Source organism: Alosa sapidissima, chromosome 12 (assembly GCF_018492685.1).
Source record: "Alosa sapidissima isolate fAloSap1 chromosome 12, fAloSap1.pri, whole genome shotgun sequence".
Classification (NCBI taxonomy): domain Eukaryota; kingdom Metazoa; phylum Chordata; class Actinopteri; order Clupeiformes; family Clupeidae; genus Alosa; species Alosa sapidissima.
In genome coordinates this window covers 1,869,817-1,892,729 of record NC_055968.1, presented here as the reverse complement: position 1 = coordinate 1,892,729, position 22,913 = coordinate 1,869,817, and the positions used below count along the sequence as shown (strand labels likewise).

General features: G+C 40.0%; 1 protein-coding gene across 6 annotated transcripts in view; it reads left to right on the top strand.

The window, feature by feature from the left end:
* spag17 (sperm associated antigen 17) overlaps positions 1 to 22,913 on the top strand; it is a 281,640-nt gene that overhangs the window by 155,795 nt on the left and 102,932 nt on the right. For all 6 annotated transcript variants that reach the window (XM_042056132.1, XM_042056130.1, XM_042056131.1 and 3 more), the window contains 6 exons: positions 43 to 157; positions 13,617 to 13,718; positions 15,587 to 15,667; positions 20,264 to 20,340; positions 20,437 to 20,548; positions 21,367 to 21,515. In XM_042056132.1, the coding sequence (XP_041912066.1) occupies positions 43 to 157; positions 13,617 to 13,718; positions 15,587 to 15,667; positions 20,264 to 20,340; positions 20,437 to 20,548; positions 21,367 to 21,515 (636 nt within the window). The remainder of the gene's footprint in view (positions 1 to 42; positions 158 to 13,616; positions 13,719 to 15,586; positions 15,668 to 20,263; positions 20,341 to 20,436; positions 20,549 to 21,366; positions 21,516 to 22,913) is intronic.

The window sequence follows — 22,913 nt, the reverse complement described above, 5'->3', positions numbered from 1 at the left end:
TACAAACTGTTTATTGAATTAACTTTAGTCTTTTATTTACAGGCATTTACTGGCTACAGAATGAATGGTTGTGTGATTCATCTTACCAGTGAGATGCATTCTCTCTACCCAGCAGATGGAGGAGTTATCCAAGTGGAAAGATATCAATTCATCCATGGTAAAGTTGTGGTTAATTTTTTCTATATGAAAGTCAAGTCAAGTTTATTTATACAAAGCATTTCATACAGAGAGGTCATTCAATGTGTTTTACATAAATAAAAGCAAATAGTATTAGTGAATAAAAACATAAAAGGGCAATAGTTACAAAATAGTTTAATCAGTAAAGTACACAATATAATTTAAGAATAATTAAGAAGAAAACATAAAATACACAAGGTAGAATAATTAAAAGACAGATTCAGAATTTGTAACTCAATGATAACAAGAAGTGCATTTGATCAGTTAGCAGAAGGCATCTGAGAACAGTTTGGTTTTAAGATTTAAAACTGGCTACAGTTGGGGCCTTTTTGATGTCATCTAAAGGTTGGTTCCAGAGCTCAACCGAATAGCAGCTAAAAGCTGCTTGACCATGTTTAGTTCTAACAGCGGGTTTTACTAACTAGTTTTTCTCCTGAGACCTGAGAGATCTGAAGGCATGTAATGCTGAACAGTGCTTGAAGTGTGTGTGTGTGTGTGTGTATGGGAGGTGGTTGCCGGTACCCGTAGTATGCTAACTGGCATATGAAAATCATTATCACATTTGACCTTTCTACAGTGAAAAACAATGCTTTGAGATGTATCTATACATTATAAATTTATTTAGTGAAGGAAGTAGCTGACTCTCCTCTCACGTTCATTGACTGTGGTTTGCGCTGCATTTGTTATTCGACTTGTTAAGCCTTTCCTTCAAGGTGGCCGCGACAGGAAGACAGTTAGGTATGCTAAAAAACACACCCTCCAGAAAATTCAATTTTATAACCTTTCGAAACAGTTACAATGTTTACAATACTTTGAATTGCCTGTAGAGAACCTCACCACACTACCACAGAAGTGTCATTCTATTTTGAGCATTGTCAGTGGTGGAAAATAGAGTTTGTTTTTGACGTGTGTCTTTGCCCTTTGCACTTGCATTGTCACACAATCATGCAAAAAACTGTCTTGCTCAAAAACTGCACCAATTAACATTATTATGCCCTCAAACAACTGTTTGAACCTTAAGCTATTGGAACTGGTTAAGCTATTGGAAGAATGGAAAGTGCTTTATACTGCTGATCGAATCATGATGGGAGGAGACTTTAACCTGGCACCTGATATCTGGTTGGACCATGTGCCTCCAAAGGGACAATGTCATAACTATGATGAAACCATTATGAATGTTGTTACAAGTCTAAGATTAGTTGATTACTGGAGACTGAAATATCCTTACACTGCACAATATACCTGGTTTAATGCATCAGGCGATGGTCAGTGCTCAATGTTAGATTATTGGTTGATCTCAGAGGAATTAACCAATAACATTACAAAATGTGAAATATCCGCTTCCCCCTTAACTGATCACTGTGTAGTTACATTGTCCTTTATCTAGACATGAAGGGCCCCGAGTCAAGTGTGGAAATTTAATAATACATTGCTGGATAATAAATTCTGATAAAAAAAGTTTTTGCTCGAAATTCCACACCGCCTACTAATATTGGCCCTGTTTCTAGTGTTAATTTTGTCACCTATTTTTAATTTAGTCCTAGTCTTAGTCTTGTGACGAAATGTCCTTTTTAGTCTTTGTCATATTTAGTCATTCAAATATCATTTTTGTTAGTCAAGTTTTAGTCGACTAAAAGTCTCGTCATTTTAGTCTAGTTTTAGTCAAAAGAAAACTAAAGGTATCTTAGTCTTAGTGGTCAGTTTTAGTCAACACATTTTAGTCTTTTTTTTATAACAAATTATTTCTGATTACCATTTTAGTCAAATAGTGTTTCACACATCTCAATTTTCCAACAATATTGTGTGTCCACAGGGCTACTCGTCTGTTATAATTACTCATTCTGATTTTTTGTCAGTCAGTATGTTTACATGCACAGGTAAGTCGAGCTACAGTTATAGCTCGGCTGGGATTTGACCATAGACAGTAAAAGATTTGACTGGACCACTGTCATATTCGTAGACCAGTGTTTCTCAAAGTGTGGTCCGGGAATCACTGGTGGTCCACAAGCTATCCCAAGTGGTCCGCGAGCAGACGTGGTAAAATATAATATAGATGAGTTGTTTGCAATATTGAACCAACTTGTATGTAAAAACAGTTCTGCAACACTGTCTATGTAAGATATGCCAGTTTAAATCATACAGTATGAATCCACACAATAAGCAAAGTGCAAAGACAATAAGCAAGGTGGTTCAGTGAGTAGGCCTATAGTGTAGACTAATTATAGGCTACTGTTGAAGTAGGTATAATCTTTTTTTTTTTTAGCTAGGGTTAGTTAAGTGGTCCTGAAACTGAAAAAGTTTGAGAAACACTGTCGTAGACCAAAGTATTAATGTTTTACTCCGCCTCGCTAGATGGCGATATGCGCCCAAACACAACACATTCCCCAAACAGACTCTCCATCTTAGCCATAGCTAACTTGCTAGCGAACTTTCCATATTAGCTTACTTGCTAGCAAACTTTGCATCATCAGTCTAACTAGTTAAATAGTTAGTAGTTAGTAATAGTTAATTACATGATGAACATTTTCGTATGGACATTCTGGGGGATGTTAATTTGTATGAGAGAAGCTTCAACTTCTGGGTATGTAGCATTGTGGCATAAACCTTAGGTAGTTAGCTTGCTAACTCTGGCAGAAATCTCCAGTGTTATTATTCCATGTAGTTCCGTGTTGCAGCCACAGGGTTGCAGCAACAGCACGTAGACTAGCCTACAGGAAAGCTGTTGCGTATGAACTCATTCGGAATATTTTGAAAACGTAACAGCTAGATATTCTGTCTTCTCATTTTGTAGACGAAAATGAAGACAGATTTTATCCTAGTTTTTATTTCATGCAAAACATTTTAGTCTCGTCTTTTTTCGTCAACAATAATGCATCTTAAGATAGTCTTAGTCAGTGTTTCAGGACATTACTGCCGTCTCGTCATCGTCTCGTCTTAGTCATAAAATAAAAGGTTGTTGACGAACATATTTCCTCTCGTCTCGTTTGACGAAATTAACACTACCTGTTTCCACATACTTTGACTTATATTCAAGTGCTTAGCCTCTTTTGAAAGCAGAGGCCTAGTAGATTATTTTGGTACCAATAGGTTGACTGTGTGATGAACTGTCAGAGAGTGGCAAAGGGTAGAACATCTCTGGAAATGACCATATTCTGCCCTCTTGGTCATTTATTTTGTCTTGGAAACACAACTGAGGCCTACTACCAGGTCTTGTGAATCTGTAACTCAAAGTAGATGAATATAGAATGAAATATGAGTACTTTAGACCATTATTTGCCAAGATATGCTCATGCGTATTGTAAAAAAAAAAAAAATTGATCAAATTTAATCAATATGTTTTATATAGAGTTACCACAGTGCCACCTGTGGTTGTATAGCAGTGGTCCCCAAACTTTTTCTTCCGAGGGCCAGCTCACTATGCCTGGCTCTAAGAGAGGGCCAGAGACTCGGAGTATATCAACCATAAATAGCTTAGTGCTGTGAACAACAGCAGTCTACCTTAGTTGAATATTCCATTACATTTAATCATAGGCTACTGCAATTTAATACCATTGCTAGCTGTGTTTATGTTGCCACCATGCCATATCAGTGTAAAATGTAGCTCAAATGAAATAATACTAATAAAAAGACTCATAGCTCAAGTTGTGAACAAGCAATATCCTACAAATAATTTAAAGTTATCAAACTATGACAGTTTTATGAAGTGCTGGCAAACACATCTGAAATGACCACCATTCTAACTTTCACTCACCTGATGAGAACTTTGAACTCTGTACATTTGAACGTGTGAATACAAAATAAAAATAATTATCCCAGAAAGTCCCAGAAATATGACTTGAATAGAAGTTAGTTAGTTATTAACAAATAATTGATAAACGTTTAGAATACTTTGAGCACTGATGCAGTCAGCATAGGCCTCTTACATTGTTTGCAGGTATATGGAATCAGAACAATGCCATAAAGATTGTGTGTCCGTGAAAAGATATTCACATGTGTAATAGAGTTTTGTCTTCGAGAATATGATTTGCACAAGTGTAGAACCGTTTTGTAACTGTGGAATTAATTTGTCTGTGTGCAAAAAAAATGCGTACCTGCAGAAATATTTTGTGCACTTGTGAAAAACATTTGTCCACAGAGATTTAGTTTGAATGTGTGTGGAACAGCTTTATAGCTACAGGCATGGGAGTAGTGCGACATCGATCTTTCGTGTGCAAACTGGATCTATGAAGCTACAAAACTTTTTTTTTTTTTACAAAACACGAATTTTGGCAGTGTTTTGTCGTCGTTTCTGAAGAGCCAATCAGCGAATTTTGGCACTGTCTTGACAGTTTCTGCAGAGCCAATCAACACATTGCATCGCCTACTGACTAGCCAATCAGGGGACGTCCTGCTTCACAGCTCTCGACCAGGGTCGGCAGCAAAGAGTCTAGAACAGAGCTGGTCTGCAGGCACAGAGCTAGCGAACTTAGGTCGTAAATCTAACAAGTTATGCCTTTTACAACAAGGTTTTTGATGGAACTGTGGTGTTTAATTTCCATAATCTTTGTTTAGTAAACGCATACAACCGTCAGTTTTTTGCTAAGCAAGAAGAATCAAGAATTACGATCCAAAATGAGTTGGCGGGCCGTAGTTTAGGGACCACTGTTGTATAGAGTAACCTGTGGTAACTCTATATAAAACATATTGATCTCAATGGGGCATTTTGCCCATGTTCAGGGTGGAAAATAAGAAAGAAAGATTTGCATAAGACAAGTCAAATTGGTGTCTTTAAAAAGAAGGGATCATGGAGAATAAAGAAAAAAATATTTTAAAAATCTTTGTATACCCACAAGGTGTTTGGGTGATCTGAAAATGAGAACCAAAATAATTTTTCAGACTTGTGAGGTCTGCTGTTCAAACCCTGAAGGGATTTATTTTCTATTCATTGCTTTTTGTGAGAGTGTTTCTACTTATCTCAGTAAGGAAAATAAATCAAGAGCCTATGTTGAGTACATATGTCTTCTGAAGGCCTAAACAGAGCCCAGCCAAAAACTCCAATAAAATTTTGATCAACTTTGAGGGACAGCTATGACCATGCAGGATCATCCAGACCAAATGTGACGATTTTGCTACATACTATTCCTATTTATGTACCAGCATGCAAAATTTGAGCCTCCTACATGGTTTAGTTATTGCGCTGTGGGCTTGTGAACTTTGACCAAAAAAAAGGCTGAACAAAATCGACACCCCCTTTCCCCGTAAAACTGGCTGAATCTTGGAAAGTATTGATCTTACATAAAATATATTTTACAGTGTGTCTCCTGGATAACATAGGTACACCTGGTATTTTTTTCAGAATTTTTTGAGACCTAAATGCGTGGGCCCTGGTTGAATTGACGTGGAATGACCCTGTTGATTTATGCTGTTTTGTCGAGATGTGGCGCTCCATAATGCCACTAAATGGATTTGCCCCCTTTCATCCCACACGGTGAGCAACCCAGCCACCAAAAGCCCTCAGTCATCCCCAATGTATCTGTATCACACACACACACACACAGGACATGCTGTTGGATTTCACTGCTTCAGATGACGAATGTGTTGCAATAAGCGAGGTCCTCTCTGAAATGCCCCTGGCCTCAAAACCCTTGTATTTTACATGACATGAGCATATATCCCATTCCTTTTTATAAGCTCCTTTTATGTTCCTCATTTTCATTTTCACCAACCGATACAACTAACGTTAGCTTTCGTAGCAATTATTTGGTATGTACTACAGTGGGCATTACTTTGAAATGGCCACTTCAGTCGCGCATTACGTGGCGTGAAGCTGCGTGAAACTTTAGTACCACTTTCAGCCACTGTGCGTCGCTCTGCCACTGTACATTGCTCTGTCAGTAGCCTGCCTGCTGCCCCTTCTGAAAAAGCAGGAGGCTACCTTTAAACATAATTGTTGCCGAGAGGAATCCCAGCCTACGAATTCAATAACAAAATAAATCATGCATAATTAAACATTATGATTTAGGCTACTTGGGTATGGCTTAAGGCTTGGCTGCACAGTGGTAACGAAAATCGAAATCTGCTTTTGATAGCCTACCGGTGCCGCTCCACAAAACGAAAAAATATCTTCATTTGCTGTCTACGTTATTGTCAGTGTTGGGTAATGCAACTATGAAAATCAAAACAGTGTCTTGTGCAAGAACTGTTCATGCAGACTACAACTGGCGCGGTGTAGCCTACACAACTTTGTTCAAAATTGATGCATTCAAGTTAACTTTGCAAAGTTAGTGTTATAGCCTACTTATCACAACGTTGTCAATCGCAAACGCTAATTTATTCTAACGTCTCTATACTACCTGCTTCATTTGCTGAGGACGAAGAGAAAGCACCTTTTTTTGATAATTGAGCCAGTAGAGAAATAACTGTTCAGAATTAATCTGTAGCCTAGGGTAGGCTTCTGCAGAAAACAATGTTGTTGGCGATTTAATACTATCTAGCAACGTTTTTAACAGGCTACGCAATAAAGGCTTAGACAACTATGACCCACGTTTTGGTTTCGTAAATTAATTTGCCATACCTCTTGACTGCAATCTAGTCAATTGACTGCTTGACAGGTTATTTTTATTTTTCTGTACAATAAACAAATACATCTGCTTTATGCCGCAGAATTACGCACTTGGCCAGCCTATAGAACGGGCACATTTTGGAAAGAATAGAGAATGTATGCACGCAAGAATCTGTAGGCTATTTGTGGCGGGTTACCAGCAAACAATGTTTAATGCATTAACTCAAGACGTCAAACGTTTTCTAAACAATAAAAACAGAAAGGATGCAGCAGGCAGCAAATGTAGAAGACTCATTTCCAGTGGAAGAACAAAATGCTGAATGAAGCCCAAAGATATGAAGAATAATCTGGCAAGTTGTTATTTTATGAAGACATAAATGGTTGCGCTATAGGCCTAGTCAAGTTTGCAAGAAGGAGACATAACGTGTGAGCATGCCACACTATCCACAGCTGTGGTAGCGGGGGTAGGAGGATTACTGTTAGCGCAGGTTTTATATAAAATTCTTCAACAGAAGGCCTGCCTCGATTGCAGGCTTGCCCAAAATAGGCTAAAGGCCTGTGGTTTGCTCAGCTTACAGTAAGTAGGCTAAATAACAGACCCGCCACAATATGCGGTATGATGATTTTTTACGAATAAGATCTTTTTGGTGCCCTACGCGCACTGCATGTTCTTAAATAACAATGATCATCAGTAATATTCAACCATTATTTTGTGTAAATGGGCTATGCATTGGGTTAGACTCCAGGGGCCATATTCACAAAGCCTTTTATCTCACCACTAGGAGTACTCCTAAATAGCAATAAAATATTTTACTGATGTAAATGTTCCAATCAATGATCCAGGCAGCACGTTTTCTTCTCTCTCCTTCATTTTACAGTCTAATTTTTACTGACTAGAATGGCTCGGGGTCAAAGGTCATACGGAATCGATTAATCTGCACTATTTTTTTTAATCAGTAATTTTTTCTCAAATTAATTAATCGAAATTAATCCGTTATTTTGACAGCCCTAGTTATTTTAGATAGATTGCTGCTGGGCTAAATGTCTTGGTTCATGTCTGTTAACAATTCATTGCCGTCATGGTGAAGTGCGTAGCCTATCTCGCGGTTGCATCCATTACAAACAAACATGCAATGTGAACGTCTGGGATTGGGGAGAGCACTAAATGCTCTACTGAATAAGCATGAAGTCAAATCTTTAAATGAAAAACACTCTTTACTAATCAAAAAAATAAACCGCTAATGAAGTAAACTTGTGACTATCAAAAAACTCTGTGATAACAGGACGTAACAGGAAGGCATTTGGCTGAGGTTAATATGCTCTATATTTTGTCCAAATGATGTTTGTCTATCATCGTTGCACTTGGAGAAAACCGGAATATTTCTTTATTAGGGCAGGGCAGGCATATTTCTGCCTATTCAATTATTTCTAAACCAGTCTGCTAAAGTCTGTAGTGAAGTCTGTGTAGGGTTTTCCAGGCTCCATTTCTTTTTACGATACACCCTGCTCACAAGAGCCATCTGCCGGTTGTTTGGGTTATTGCAGCATTGTTGCAGCGTCACTGGAAAAATAGAAATGAACCCTTAGAACCCGATAGACGCAAAGTGCGTCAAAAAACACACCCTTTCTTCTCTGTTACATTGATCCGGAACTGTTCATCGCAGCGAGATGAAACCTTTATTGCATGACAGAGCAGGAGTGGGGCTTTCCACCTTTGCATCATATTAACAGTCTATACTTCTCTGCGTTCACCTGCACCCATTACTCTCGTTTGAATTACTCGCGAACCTGTGATCGCATCGATATGGCAAGCATATCAGATGAAAGAGGGGGCACAGGGCTATCCATTGGTACCATGTTTATCGATCCTTCTGGCTTATAGAAACAGACGAAGTGACTGCAAAATAATAACGTCATGTACACAAACCAACGCTGCACACCCATTACTCTCGTTTGAATTACTCGCGGACCCGTGATCGAATAGATATGCCACGCAAAGAGAAGACTCAGAGCTATCATTTGATACCAAGTACATCCTTCTGGGTTATACAACAGACGAAGTGACAGCAAAATAAAACTTCATATAGCTGGACTTACCCCATGTTTTTGTCTCTTCTTGTGGCAAAGCATGTTTATAATCCAACGCTATCATGTGTTTCTCTATGGCAAAGCATGTTCATATTCCGGTTTTGAGATCCTAGCAAATTCCTGCATGGCATCCAATTCAAGGCTCACATTGCATCCCAATTTGTTCAACAAATAAACAACTTTTTGCCTTTACTTTGCTCATGGCAATGCAGTAAAAAGTTGAGAATTATTATGACTGCATACACATAGGCACGCAGGCTAACACGCAACCTCGGGTCAAGTCAGGTCAGATCAGTTCGTGTCACAGATATGGAGCGCATAAAGGTCATTTTTCATCACTAAATAAAAAATGGCATTTATTTCCGTAAATCACACAGCACATATTTCTGTAAATTGCTCAGCCCCAGAGTATCCCTCCAACATGGCAATTATATTGCCCGATTCAGGACAGTCTGCCCTACACACACATGAAATGCATGTAGAGCTGTGAGCTTGCTGTGGTGAGATACATGTCTAAATATAAGAATTTTTATAATACACTTTTTATATTTTAATTCTTTAAAAAAAAATCTTCAAAATAAAATCAATGCTAGTATTAATACATGAAATGATCAGGCAGATCTGGATAGCCTAGACTCTCCTGAAAAAAACAATATATAATATGTGTGTGTGGCACTTACAATGACCAGAATAAATCCTTATGAATAAAGGTAGTGAAAATGCCCTAAAAACAGCTTAGGGTTGTAAGGGTTAAATTCGCGTGATCCCGCGTGATGTCAGAAGGCTAGCTCTAACCGACGCATACAGCCAACAACTCGCCCAACAACAAATGTTCAGAAGACGGATAAGGTACGTAAACAAGGACAGTTACATTTGCAGTAATGTAGCACATAAGGAAAGGAATAAAAACACATCACTTACACTGCAAACACACAGCTATCCAACTTCTTCCTCTCCTGAAAGTATATCCAGGCAGCTAACGAAAAAGTTTCCTGCAGCCAATTAGAGAGCAGCCTTAGGACACTTAGGCCTAGCCTTTATGAAAGATGTGCATAGACCACGCCTACAGTATGTAGCAAGGAGCTCATTTTTTAACGAATGCTGACATGACTGACAGTGTACACCCAATACATAATTAAAAAAAAAACTATTTGATATTATTTGTTTTACATGATTAAGACAATTACTTACTATACATCCATGGAAATTCACATTGTTTAATGACAAATAAGCAATATCTGTCATTACAGAGACATATGAGTATATCCACGTGCCAATGCTTGGTGGCCACACATCCTGTCTACATCGACTAACAAAAAAGGGTCACAGAACTTCCGGATGCGAAGAGACAGTTTTATACTTTTATGTAACACCCTCCGGCTGTGGCTGACACGTGACACAACCAGATACAGAAAGCCACTTCCAAGATAGCCACTTCCAGGTTCAGGTGGCTATCTGCATCTGGAGACTGGCAACCACTCTAGAATACCGCTCCATCTCTCATTTGTTTGGTGTTGGCTTGTCCACATGTTTCGTTAACACTCAAGAAGTGGTGGCTGCCATTAATCTCATTCTAAATATTAAAACACTTTCTGTGGCAGAGTTCAGATTGATAGCGCAAGGCTTCCTTGACAGAGGATTCCCTCAGGCTGTTGGTGCTATAGACGGTACTCGTATAAGCATCAGAGCTCCACCTGACACACCAGCAGATTACTTTAACAGGAAAGGCCATTATTCTATCATTTTACACGGGGTTGTGGACCACAGGTTGAAGTTCTGGGACATTAATATTAGGCGGCCTGGAAAAATGCATGATGCACGTGTCGCTCTACGACCAAGGTGAGGGAGGCACACTCCTGCCAAGGCAATCTGAAGAGTTTGAGGGAGTGGAGGTGCCGTTGTTGATTCTGGGCGATTCAGCATATCCTCTACTTTCTTGGTTAATGAAGCCATACAGTGAGGGTATAGGAGTAACACCAGATCAAGTAGATTTCAACTATCGCCTCAGTGAAGCTAGAATGACGGTAGAGTGTGCCTTTGGGCGCCTGGAGGTGTCTGAGCAAATTAAATGACTCACACATTACATTCATCAGCCAAATAGTGTCAGCTTGCTGTGTCCTTCACAACTTCTGTGGAATACAAAATGAGGGGTTTCTGGGTAGGGATAATGCAGTGACTGAGGACAATGCAGTGACTGAGGAGGAACCAGGGGGTGAAGAAAATGAAAGATTAGGATATCCGCAGGATAATGGAAAGGGTGGGGGGGGTGAGATTAGACATGCTCTCTGTCAGTATTTCTCAAGAATATAAATTGTTTTCTAAAGAAAAGACAGATAATAAATGTTGTGATATAACATTGTAATTTATTATTGTTGTTGTTGTTGTTATTATTAATACTACTATTATTATTAACATTCTTAACAAACAATTCAAAATAAGAAATTATTAAAATAAAAAAAAATATTTCAAAAGAACTGATGTGCTCTTATGTCATGTAACACAGAAGAGATGCCTCCTCTGTGGGTTGGGGTGAGGAGGACAGAGGAGGCCTTGGTGCCAGGGGTGGGGGAGTTGGCACGGGAAAGGGGTACTGGGGTTGTGGGTGCAAAGCTCCAATGAGACCATTCATAACTTGCATAAACATATTATTTGTAGCCTGTTGTTGGGCTTGCATGGTTTCATCAGGTTTTCTAGAGCTGCAGTCTCTTCTGCCTGACGAACTCTGTCTGCTTCCATGATCTCTGCCATGAATTCTCTTTGGTCAGCCTGCCACTGCTGCAACTCCTCGTTGCTGTTTCTGACCTTCCTTTTTCTGGCCTGGGAGCCAGGGATGGCAAGCCGACCTCCCTTTGTACTGGTAGGCCTACCTGGTGCAGCTACATTGTTGACTAACTCCTGAATTGACTCAGGATCAGTCTCTGTTGAGCAAAATAAAAAGCGTAATTTTAATTTCCACCAACAGAGGACTCTCTTTGTTTTATAAAACAATGAAACTCCTTTATCTAGAACGTTAGTCGTCACTGGTGTAACTGGCGTTGGTTACCAGGCTGTTGGTTACTCTACGACATCCACAGGCTGAACAACCGGCTTGGTACCGAGGAATTTGTCCAGGTCCTCGTACCATGGGAACTGGTCCCTTTCCTCCCCAGAGCTCCCACTTCTACTGAGGCGATCTCTCGTCTTCACATTAAAAAACATTAAGTTTTTTAACCTTTAGCCCTGCTTAGGGCATAGCTTAGAGATGGCTTGACAAATGTATCATGGTGGTTTATTTAAACATACAAAGGCAACAAATTACAATACAAAAAACATGTTACAATGTGTATAAAAATGCAAGCACGAGAGAGTTGTTCCGCTACACAGGCCCGATTGGAAACGAGCCGAGACCACCTCCTCCAGGCTGAAACAGAGTGCGATTGCTGCTTTCACATATACCCAATCGAACCGATCTTTGGGGGAAACGCTCCACGTTCCATTTCAATTAGCCAGGTGTGAAAGCGCTCTAAGACCCTCACTATCCAACTCAATAACCGCAACCCTCATCCACTGCTTCATCTCCACCTGTCTGGACTACTGCAATGCCATACTCACAGGTCTCCCCTCCAAGGCCCTGGACAGGCTGCATATGTTCAGAACTCAGCTGCCAGGGTCTTAACAGGCACTAAGCCCTGGCAGCACATAACCCCCACCCTCATGCAGCTCCCTTGGTTAACAGTCAAGTTCCGCATCATTTACAAAATCCTGCTTCTCACCTAGTCCCTCCATGCTCTGGATCCTAAATACCTCTCTGACCTACTCCACCCCTACACGGTCCCTCTGGTCCTCCAACAAGGACCAGCTGGCTATACCCCGCACCAGACTTAAGACCTTTGGGGACAGGGCCTTTTGTGTGTCCGCCCCAACTCTGTGGAACCAACTCCCCCCCACATCCGCTGTGCCTCTTCTGTGGGCCTGTTCAAAAAACACCTCAAAACACATCTCTTCACTGAGGCCTTTGGCCTCTAATTCCCCTCACCTTCTCACCCTTGCAGCCACACACATGCACACACACACTTACTACCACCCCTTCTTGTAAAGCGGCCTTGAGTTTCTAGAAAGGCGCTATATAAAACCAATTTATTATATTATTACTATTATTATAATAGGCCAACATTCCGCCATTCATTTCAATGGAGGCAAAAAGCGACAAAAAACAGGAATAACAAAAGAACAAGGGACAGTCATCCCAAATCTACAAGCAGGAGCCGTGCCGATATCTCAAAAGCTCTAGGAGCAGTAGCGGTGCCAAAAAGTGGGTGAACGGGAATAATAAGTAAACTTAAGAAGAACAATAGTGGGCTTGATCAAGACCACTAATAAAGTCAACTTAAAAAGAATAATACTATGCTTGAGCAAGCACACTAATTACATGACAACATGCATACAGAAAAGAAAAAATGTTGGTTACTTTCTCTTACAAGTCTTGCCTGTTGAATTTTTAAATGTCAAGTCTAAATAATTAGTCCATTGCTGTCATTGGATCCTACTCTTAGCTAATCCTACTCTTTCTGTCTTCAGCCGGTGAACCTCACTGCATCCATCCATGATTAGCATTGCTAGTACTGTCATGACTAACCACATGGACTGTTGAAACAGTGATTCTGTGGTTGCGAGTGGCTTAATCAAACCACTTTTACATGTCACACCAGAACTGTGTTTCCACGTTATTGCTTTATAGAGTAATCACTCTACCATCAAATGTTGTGTTTTACTATTGTGGACCTTTACGATATGTTCTACATTAATGCTATTTACCCACATTTGGTTTCAGGTTTGCCTCAAATGAAAATCTGTGTAATGAAGGATAAACATCACTTCTTCATATATTATTCTAAAAGCAGTAGAGGGATACAAAATGGATTCTCAATGCAAGGTGAAGACCCAAAGAGTTTAATTGGGACTTACATTTTGACAGCTGATTTGATTACAGTCCAATGTATAAAGTTGACAAAAGATGTAACTGCCACTGTACACAACATTACATTATATTTATAATTTATCACAACATCTACTAAATAATATAATTGTATTATTGTCTCTCTATGTATAAAGCAATGATCATCTGTTCGTCTGTTTGTCTATCGGTTTGCTCTATCGACTTCAAACTTTGCAGGTGTCTTGCTAAGGACAGAATAGAATATACAGTGTTTCCCACAGAATTGGATTCAATTTGTGGCGGTAGCTGACTTGGGGGGGGGGGGGGGGGTATTAAGATCATCTTGGTAGTGTTTTGGAGCCAAATTCTTTGTGTCCTAATATCGTGTCCCCCCGTTTTGGCGTGCCACCCCAAGATTTGCAATGGCCTCCCCTGGCCACCCCTGTCAAAATTTCCTGCTGGCGCCACTGCTGCTCTGTCGCATACCTTAACAGACAGGCACTCTCACCTTAGCTTGTGTAGTCACGTAATGCCACCACTGTTTTGTGTGTGATATTTATTTTACTTTCTGACGAACCTGTCAGAAATTAAAATCTGACCTATCTCCTCATTCTCAATAGACCTCAACAGTCCCACCCCTCCTCCGAGAGAGCTTAATTTCCAGAAGTTTCCCATTAATTTCTCCAATAAAATAAAATAAAAAAATTAAAAAAATCTGTATACAAATAGTTTTAGACCACAGGCTAACCAGCTACGACGTGACTCATAATCATACAACATATTATTTCGAGTAAAAAAACAAACAGAAAATCCAAAAAAGACAAAGGTACAAGACTGTGTACATATTTTAAATTCCGAGTGAAGGAACTACTATCCCATGAGCCTTTTCAAACTTGCACTTGTACTTTTCCGTTAAATTAAGTCTACCATGGACAATTTTATGGCTTGTCTCTGTTGACTCAAGTTGTCAATAGAGAAATTGTATTGTATTCTTACTTCGGCTGTGGGCGGACTGTTGCGGTCTATAACATGGCCCGAACTTCCCGATCACAAGTCACGCACTGGAAGTGATGCCATAAGGTCAGGGCAGTATACAAACCAATAAAGTTGAAATTTTGACTTTTAATCTCATAATTACAACTTTATTTCTCATAATTATGACTTTATGTCTCTTAATTACGACTTTAAATCTCATAATTATGTCGCAGCTCTGTTGGACGTGGGCAGGGTTTGGACAGAAATATGCGGCCCAAACCGCACTCTAATCCCAACCCCTATACAGGGCATCGTTCCCAAAATTGATTACCTCCTCAGCCGAGATAATAAGCTTAGTTATATTTCCACTAGTGTTTGTTTGTATGTTGAGATATGGTATTTGCAATTGCTGGAGATGCATCTTTCCAAGCCAGTAATTTGTAAAAGCGAGATGCTTTTTAAGAAACTATCAACTGTAACAACCACTGTGGTGGAACCGTTTGAGGGTGGCAGCCCAGTGATAAAGTCGAGGGAAAGATGAGACCAGGAGCAATGGAGAACTGGCAGGGGAAGCAAGAGACGTCAGGTTATCTGTTTTTATGGGTGGCTCAAACAAAGCAGAGACATAGCTGACAAAATCATCTCTCATGGATGGCCACCAGACAACTGTAACACTGAAAATCTTTTTGGACTACTTTTTTCAGACAGAAAATTGATAAGGAATTCATTGGGGAATCGATAAAGACAGAAAAGCAGAATTGACAGTGGCATCAATATTGATAAAATCTTGTCCGTTCCCATTCCTCTAATATCTACAGTGCTATTTCAAGCAATTCAAGGCCATGAAATACGAAAATCATACACTAACATAACCTTTCCTTTTGTGGTAGGGAGACACTCTAATCATCATGGCTCATTTTTTGGGGTGCTGTCCAGTGGAATGAAACTTTCGTTTAGTCATCCGAGCACAGGTAAGAAGAGACACCATTGCCATTGCACATAGGGCTGAAGTTATGTAATACTAATGTGCTCAGGGTTGTCAAGGCCAGGCTAGCTCACAACAGCCTAAATACATCTATGCTATTGAGTACCGAAGCCATGACGTAGCGTTGTCAAGGCAGCAATTTCACTGGATCTAAACAAATCAATTTAACCATTGAAATCACCATAGTGGTGGCTTTCTTAATCTATTTCAATAATTTTACCAATGTTTCTAAGACGTTAGCATATTTGTTTACACTGTAGGAATCACATACAACAACATATATTATTTTGGTCATATGGACTTAATAAAACGGGTAAGGATAGTTCATGAACTGCTTATTATGCACCTGTGCTACCTAGCACTGGTCTTCTGTGACTGCAGAGACTGGACCTGGCTGGACCAACATTTTTTTTAAATGGGGCGGTCTAGCCCAAAAGAATGGAATAAGATTACATTATGTTATGATCCCGAGCTGTAGGCATAATGATCTTTTAAGCTCATATTCGTAAAAAGCATGCTTTCAACACATCCAGATCATCTAAACATGTTATTTAATATATAGGCTGCAATAATACAAAATAACTGAAAAAAATCAAGTTACTCAGATATGCAGGTCTCCAAACTAAAAGGATGAGGTAGCTGCTGCTCCTTTCCCCATCATTTATGTTTACATGTATTAATTTAGCAGACATTACAGTTGTAATGTATTAGGTTTGATTATTCTCACAGCTACTGTCTGCCCTGTCCCTACTTAATACCCGTAGTGCTGTATGTACACATGCGCAGTACAATAATGTTGGCATGATTGCTCGCAGTTAATTCCGTACGTAGTCCGTGGTTTCAAAGGCATCTTTCGGTCTCTCAATTCTGACGACTTTTTTAACAGTGATCTTTTTCCTTTTATATCTATGTACCAGTGCAATATATTGGTCCACTTTGCCCAAACTGGGCAGCCTGTTGGAAATAATCGCGTCCTTCACCTTAGTGTAGCAGTAGTCGAGGATCACTTCTCCCATCGCGTTGTACGTGTTGGTTGTAGTATGGTAGTATGTCCCACTTGTCTTTAAAGCAGCTTTATGCACTTGTAATTTGTACAACTATGCACTTGTACAACTTGTAAACTTGTAATAGTAATAATAATAAAGCTTTATTTGTATAGCACCTTTCATACACAGAATGCAGCTCAAAGTGCTTTACATTTGAAGCATGTAACACAATAGTAGTCAGTCAGTCATTATCAATCACTTTTCTTTGCTGTTTATGATATGCTCAGCAACATATCAAAAATATAGAAAATGACGTCATAAGACTGGCAGCCTTAACCCTCTTACCCCCCACAAGCACGCCATATGGCAACTGTGGCAAGGAAAAACTCCCATATTCCAGGAAGAAACCTTGAGCAGAACCTGACTTAATAGGGGGAGCCCATCTGCTTCTGGCTGGCTGCGCCCTCCAATAGTAGCAGATGTAGAATAATCTGAAAATGTAGTCTACAGGATAAGATGAGTTAACTAAAAGCTTTCCTGTACAGGTATGTTTTCAGATCTTTTTTAAAAATATTTACTGAACTCGCCTGCTTGATGTACAGAGGCAGGGTGTTCCATAGTTTGGGGGCATAATGGATAAACGCAGCTTCTCCACTTTGTTTGTGGAGCACTTTGGGTACGATTAAAAGATTAGAATTGGATGATCTAAGTTTCCTTTGTGGTTGATAAGATATTAAAAGCTCAGAGATATATGAAGGTGCTATGCCATTCAGAGCTTTGTAAGTAATTAACATAACCTTAAAATCAATTCTATAGGAAATAGGGAGCCAGTGCAGTTCAGCCAACACAGGGGTGATGTGTTCTCTCTTCTTAGTCTTAGTTAAAAGTCTAGCCGCAGAGTTCTGTATGAGTGCCAATTTCTTTAGATGTTTTTTGGGAAGACCAGTGAAAAGTGCATTGCAGTAGTCTAACCTGCTAGTGATAAAGGCGTGAATTAGTTTTTCTGCATCTTGTTGAGTTAAAAAGGGCCGCACTTTGGCAATGTTTCTCAAGTGGAAATAGGCTGTCTGAGTAACTTTACTGATATGGGGCTTAAAACTTAACTCTGCATCTAAGATGACACCGAGGCTTGTTACTTTTGGTTTGACCTGGTGTGCCAAGTTCCCCAGATTACTAAGAATAATATCTCGCTTTAGTTTTGGTCCAACCAGAAGTACCTCTGTTTTGTCATCATTTAGTTTCAAAAAGTTTTTGCTCATCCACTGATTAATGGAGGTTAGGCATGCAGTGAGGGAGCAAAGGCCATCTGGGTTAGTTGGCTCAACAGAAAGATACAATTGGGTATCATCTGCGTAGCTGTGGAAGTTTACATTATGTTGACTTATGACGTTTCCCAATGGAAGCATATATAGAGAAAATAGCAGGGGACCAAGGCAGCTCCCCTGGGCCACACCAAAAGGCAAGTCATGTTTTTCAGATACATGATCTCCTAGACTGATATAAAAATCTCTGCCAGTAATGTAGGTTTGAAACCAGTTTAGAGCATTATCAGAGAGACCCACCCACTTCGCAAGGCGGTGAATTAGGATGCTATGATCAATGGTGTCAAATGCCGCACTCAAATCCAGAAGAATAAGGATTGAGACTTTGTTTGAGTCGGTAGCTAGTCTGAGATCATTGACTATTTTTACTAGAGCCGTTTCTGTGCTGTGATTTGATCTAAAACCTGATTGGAATTTTTCAAGGATACTGTTTTCGTTGAGGAAGGTATTTAACTGATTACAAACAACTTTTTCAAGTACTTTGCTCAAAAACGATAGATTTGATATAGGCCTGTAGTTGCTCAGATTGGTATGGTCAAGATTTGACTTTTTAAGTAAAGGTTTCACAACAGCGGTTTTAAAAGCAGTTGGAAATATACCTGTTTCTAATGAGGTATTTATTACCTTGAGAAAAAAGGGAGCTAAGCCATCATATACTTTTTTGAGGAATGTAGTAGGGATTGGATCTAAAACACATGTTGAGGAGCCGGTTTGAGTTATAATTTTACCAAGCTCAGATTGAGTAATAGTGCTAAAGGACCTTAATTTTGGGGGGCTGTTTTTGGGTGTACTATCAAACATATTACTTGTGTTACCAATAGCCTCCCTTATAGAAATGACTTTGTTTTTGAAGAAGTCTGCAAATTCTTCGCATCTTAGAGAGGATGCCTGACTGAGTGTATCAAAAGGTGTTTGATGCAATAGCCTATCAATGGTAGAGAACAACACCCTAGAGTTTCCACTGTTTTCAGCAATTACCTTAGAGAAGTGGTTCCTCCTCTCATTCCGAATAGCTCTATTATAATTTGCAATTTTTTCTTTTAGAATGGCACGGTGAACCTGTAACTTAGTTTTTCTCCATGTTCTCTCAGCTTTCCTACATGATCTTTTTAGATCATGGATATTTTCGTTCATCCAAGGTGTCAGTTTGCTACAGGGCCTTTTTTTAGTCTTTAAGGGTGCCACTCTGTCAAGCAGAGCGCCTAATTCACGATTGAGAGCCTCTACCATTTGATCAATGGGATGATGTAAAATATCTAAATTTATGGAGTCTATAAGAGCTATGAACTGCTGTTCTGCTCTAATGTCCAAGAGTCGCGATTTGATTGCAATTTCGGGATGAAATAGGGAGAATCGTGCACCTAACAGCTGGCAGCGCGCGGCAAGTAGAAAACCAGCCTTGAGATTTGGCTGACAGCGAGTCAGAGACATCTCGTAAAAATCGTGAAACATTACAGTATATATTACTCTTTGGAGATTGTCTTCACCTGTTGCTTGTCCTTTGTCTCCAAATCAAATGCACATGTACCATGTCCAGGGGGACTGGCTCAAGCCGTGAGAAGTATTTACAGCACGGTGCAGCTACAGCTACAGGGGTGTTAGGGGGGTGAAATGGTTTGAGAAGTGGCACATGGAGGAAGGTAGTGAGGTGGTAACTGGAGTCTTTAAGTGACAGGGTTGACCTGCTGCATGATGGTAATGGGACCAATATAATAATGACAGCTTTTGGCAAGGGAGTCTCATCTAGTCAAGTCGTGGGTGGTGAGACACACCTTTTGTCTTACAACGTACTCCGAGGTACATACTGTAGCCGTCGGGCGTCGGCATGGCTCCTGTGGTGGGGGACAGCCCTCTCACTCTCTCAGAACCAGTGGTCCACAGTCAGAATGTCTGAGGGCTCCCCTGACCTAGGGAACAGAGGCAGTTGGTAGCCGAGAACACACTGAAAGGGGGTCAACCCTGTGGTCGGCTGACTAAGAGAATTCTGTGCGTACTCGGCCCAAGGGAAGAACTGGCTCCAGTTCTACTGGTGGCTGTGGCAGAACGACCAACTTACATCAAGACCAAGTTGTTTATTAAGGATTTACCAGGAATAAATTACTTATTGATTAAGGAAAACACAGACATATCAGTTATGTATTAATGGTTGAAATGTGTTCCTTAAACTGTGTTATTGATGTGAGTACTCATTTTCATGCTTCATGTGCAGAGTATATGTTGAGATAAAAAAAAGTATATTCTGGAAGGCATAATTCATTCTTACATTTACTGTAGGTAGACAAGAGCAGGAGAGAACTCTCCTGGCAGAGATGCCATCTGTTGTCACCTCAAATCATTGTTCTCAAACTCAGGTACACACAGGCATACACACACTTATGCCCCCCCCCCCCACACACACACACAGAATGTGTTTTCCTCACTTATTATTTGTACTTTTCTCCCTCAAGTCTCTTATGGCAGATGATACAGCTGTGCCCCTGGACTCAACCCTCCTTCAAGGATTACATGTCTGCACCCCTGATGGTGTCACTGTCCACTTCATATGTCAGGAGACCAGTGGTAAGTTTATTCTCTTAATAAAGCTATCCGATATAGATCAGAGATGGAAACCAAGTGAATACCTCTCTTTTGCCCCTAGCTTTCCAAACACATTACATCACGTCATTAGCAAGTAAACCTATTACATCATGTTAAAATGTTAAACCTGTTAACGAAATGGCAGCAAATCCAGAAGTGACATTATAAATAGGCTAGAATTTGAAGCATTAATCTGGGAAAGCCTGCAGTTAAAGCGATGGTTCGGAGTATTTTACCTGTTGCAAACTGGTACTACCAACAAAATATATTCCTGGAACTGGGTGTCGTTAGACTAAATCCTTATGCATCGCTTTCTGCCAAGACTTTTATGGGCTTTTCCCAAATCACAGAAGTGACTTTGACTCAACGGTAGCGGTTGAGCGGTAGCGGAGAGTAGAAGTCATCAGGCAAGTGTTGTTTAAATAAACTCCTGGTGTGCCTTCCCACCTCGTTTTATGAGTACAGAACTTATTTGCACTACTGTGGAAGTTTGGTAACATTCCGGGCATTATTAGTGGGGTAATTTATGAGATATACCTTTGGTTCTATTAGCGCACTAAGCCTTTCGGCTGATAGCACTAACTACTGACTCTGAACCATCGCTTTAAGTCAACATATTAAAAATCACAAATTTTCATGGAAACTGTTGTATTTCTTCTCCGAAAAGCAAACATATGCAGTGTTTCCCACAGAATTGGACTCAATTTGTGTCTGAGGCTGACTTGGACAATGGGGGGGGGCCTGTCACTTTAAGGCGGAAGGTGGAAGATTATGTCTACTCACATTTTTGTCTTTACTAGATGGAGGGCCTAAGAAAGTTTTGGTACGTCAGAGCTCCATCCACCTCCACCCATCTCATGACGGCAATGATTGTACCAATACTGAGATCTCAAGAGTGATTACCACTGAAGGAACAGTGATCAGATACTTTAGAGATGGTTCAAGTGAGGTAATCAAATTCATTCAGACACACTTAAACATACACATAAGCTATGTAACTGGAGTTGTGTAACAGCACAGTCCCACACCAACTTCAACTTACAACCTCAGACATTGAAAGTGGACATTCTAGGACAGGGGTCACCAAATGGCGGATCGCGGTCCGACTCCGGACCCTGACATGATCCTATCCGGACCCAGACCATAATAATTTAGATTTTCACAGAAGATTTCAAAGCTGCGCTAAATGTTTCGTAGGTTAGGATAACAGCTTCAGGAACCATCATCTCGCTTGCTGCTACTCAGCCAGTGAAATCTGTGCATTCTGATAAAGTCGAGTCAGTGAGTAGGCCTAAAGTTACTATGGTGAAGAAACTCACTGATAGCGTGACAGGGAAAACGAGCGAGGAGAGGAGATGGGACGAGAAACAATCGGATGGATATGTAAGTTAGCGATAAGTAAGTTATTTTCAAATCATGGATTGCTCAAAGGGGAGAAAGCTAGACAGCGAGAACAGAGCTTTATATAACGATCAGGGCAATTACCACGCAGAACTGTCACGTCCATAACGTCAACTAAATAGCCCTACGATGGCATTGTGTTGGCATTATGGGTGTGACAGTTTTGCACGGAATTGGCCTGGACCGACTCTTATACGCCAATTTGAAGCACCTAGCGCCAATTTGAAACTAGGCCTACCCATTCAACAGTGAACTGAGACCACAGAATATTTACGATTTAATTAAGAGGGCAATATGATTGATCCACCACATTCTTAACACATCCATTCACTGCCCAACAATGTGATGTTCCTTAAAGGTTTCCAGGATTTCAGGTCAACATTAAAAAAAAAGAAAAAAAAAGAATTAAACTTGCTAATTGATCCATCCTTGTCTCAGCTCAAACCTTATTTTAAGTTCACGTTAAGATCTTAAAATAGCCAAGGCTACTCAGTTTTTCTCCCCAATTAGAGCCTACTCTTATCTTCCTTATTTCTCCTCATTTCGAATGTTGCCTTTAGGCGACTAATTTTATTTCACATTAAACATTAGGCCTAGGCCTACAATTAGGCTCCATCCATCATCTATCCATCCAAATATATATTATGATTAAAATTAAAATTATATTATGATGCTCCGGACCTTTGCTTGAGGAAATTAAAGTTTAATTGAATACCCCTGTTCTAGGACATTCTAGGGTTGAAGTGTCTGTTTATTAAATGCCACCCCATCTCAGATTTTCAACAACAACCAGGGGGACAATATATTTTTCTGCATTGTCATTTTTTTTTCTCAAAAATATTTAAAGAATGGAGGTACTGTAACGGGCACCATAACTGGTACCAAACGGACCTGCGTCCACCAAACGTGTTTTTTGCACTAGCGGCATCTATTTTCTATTCAAATC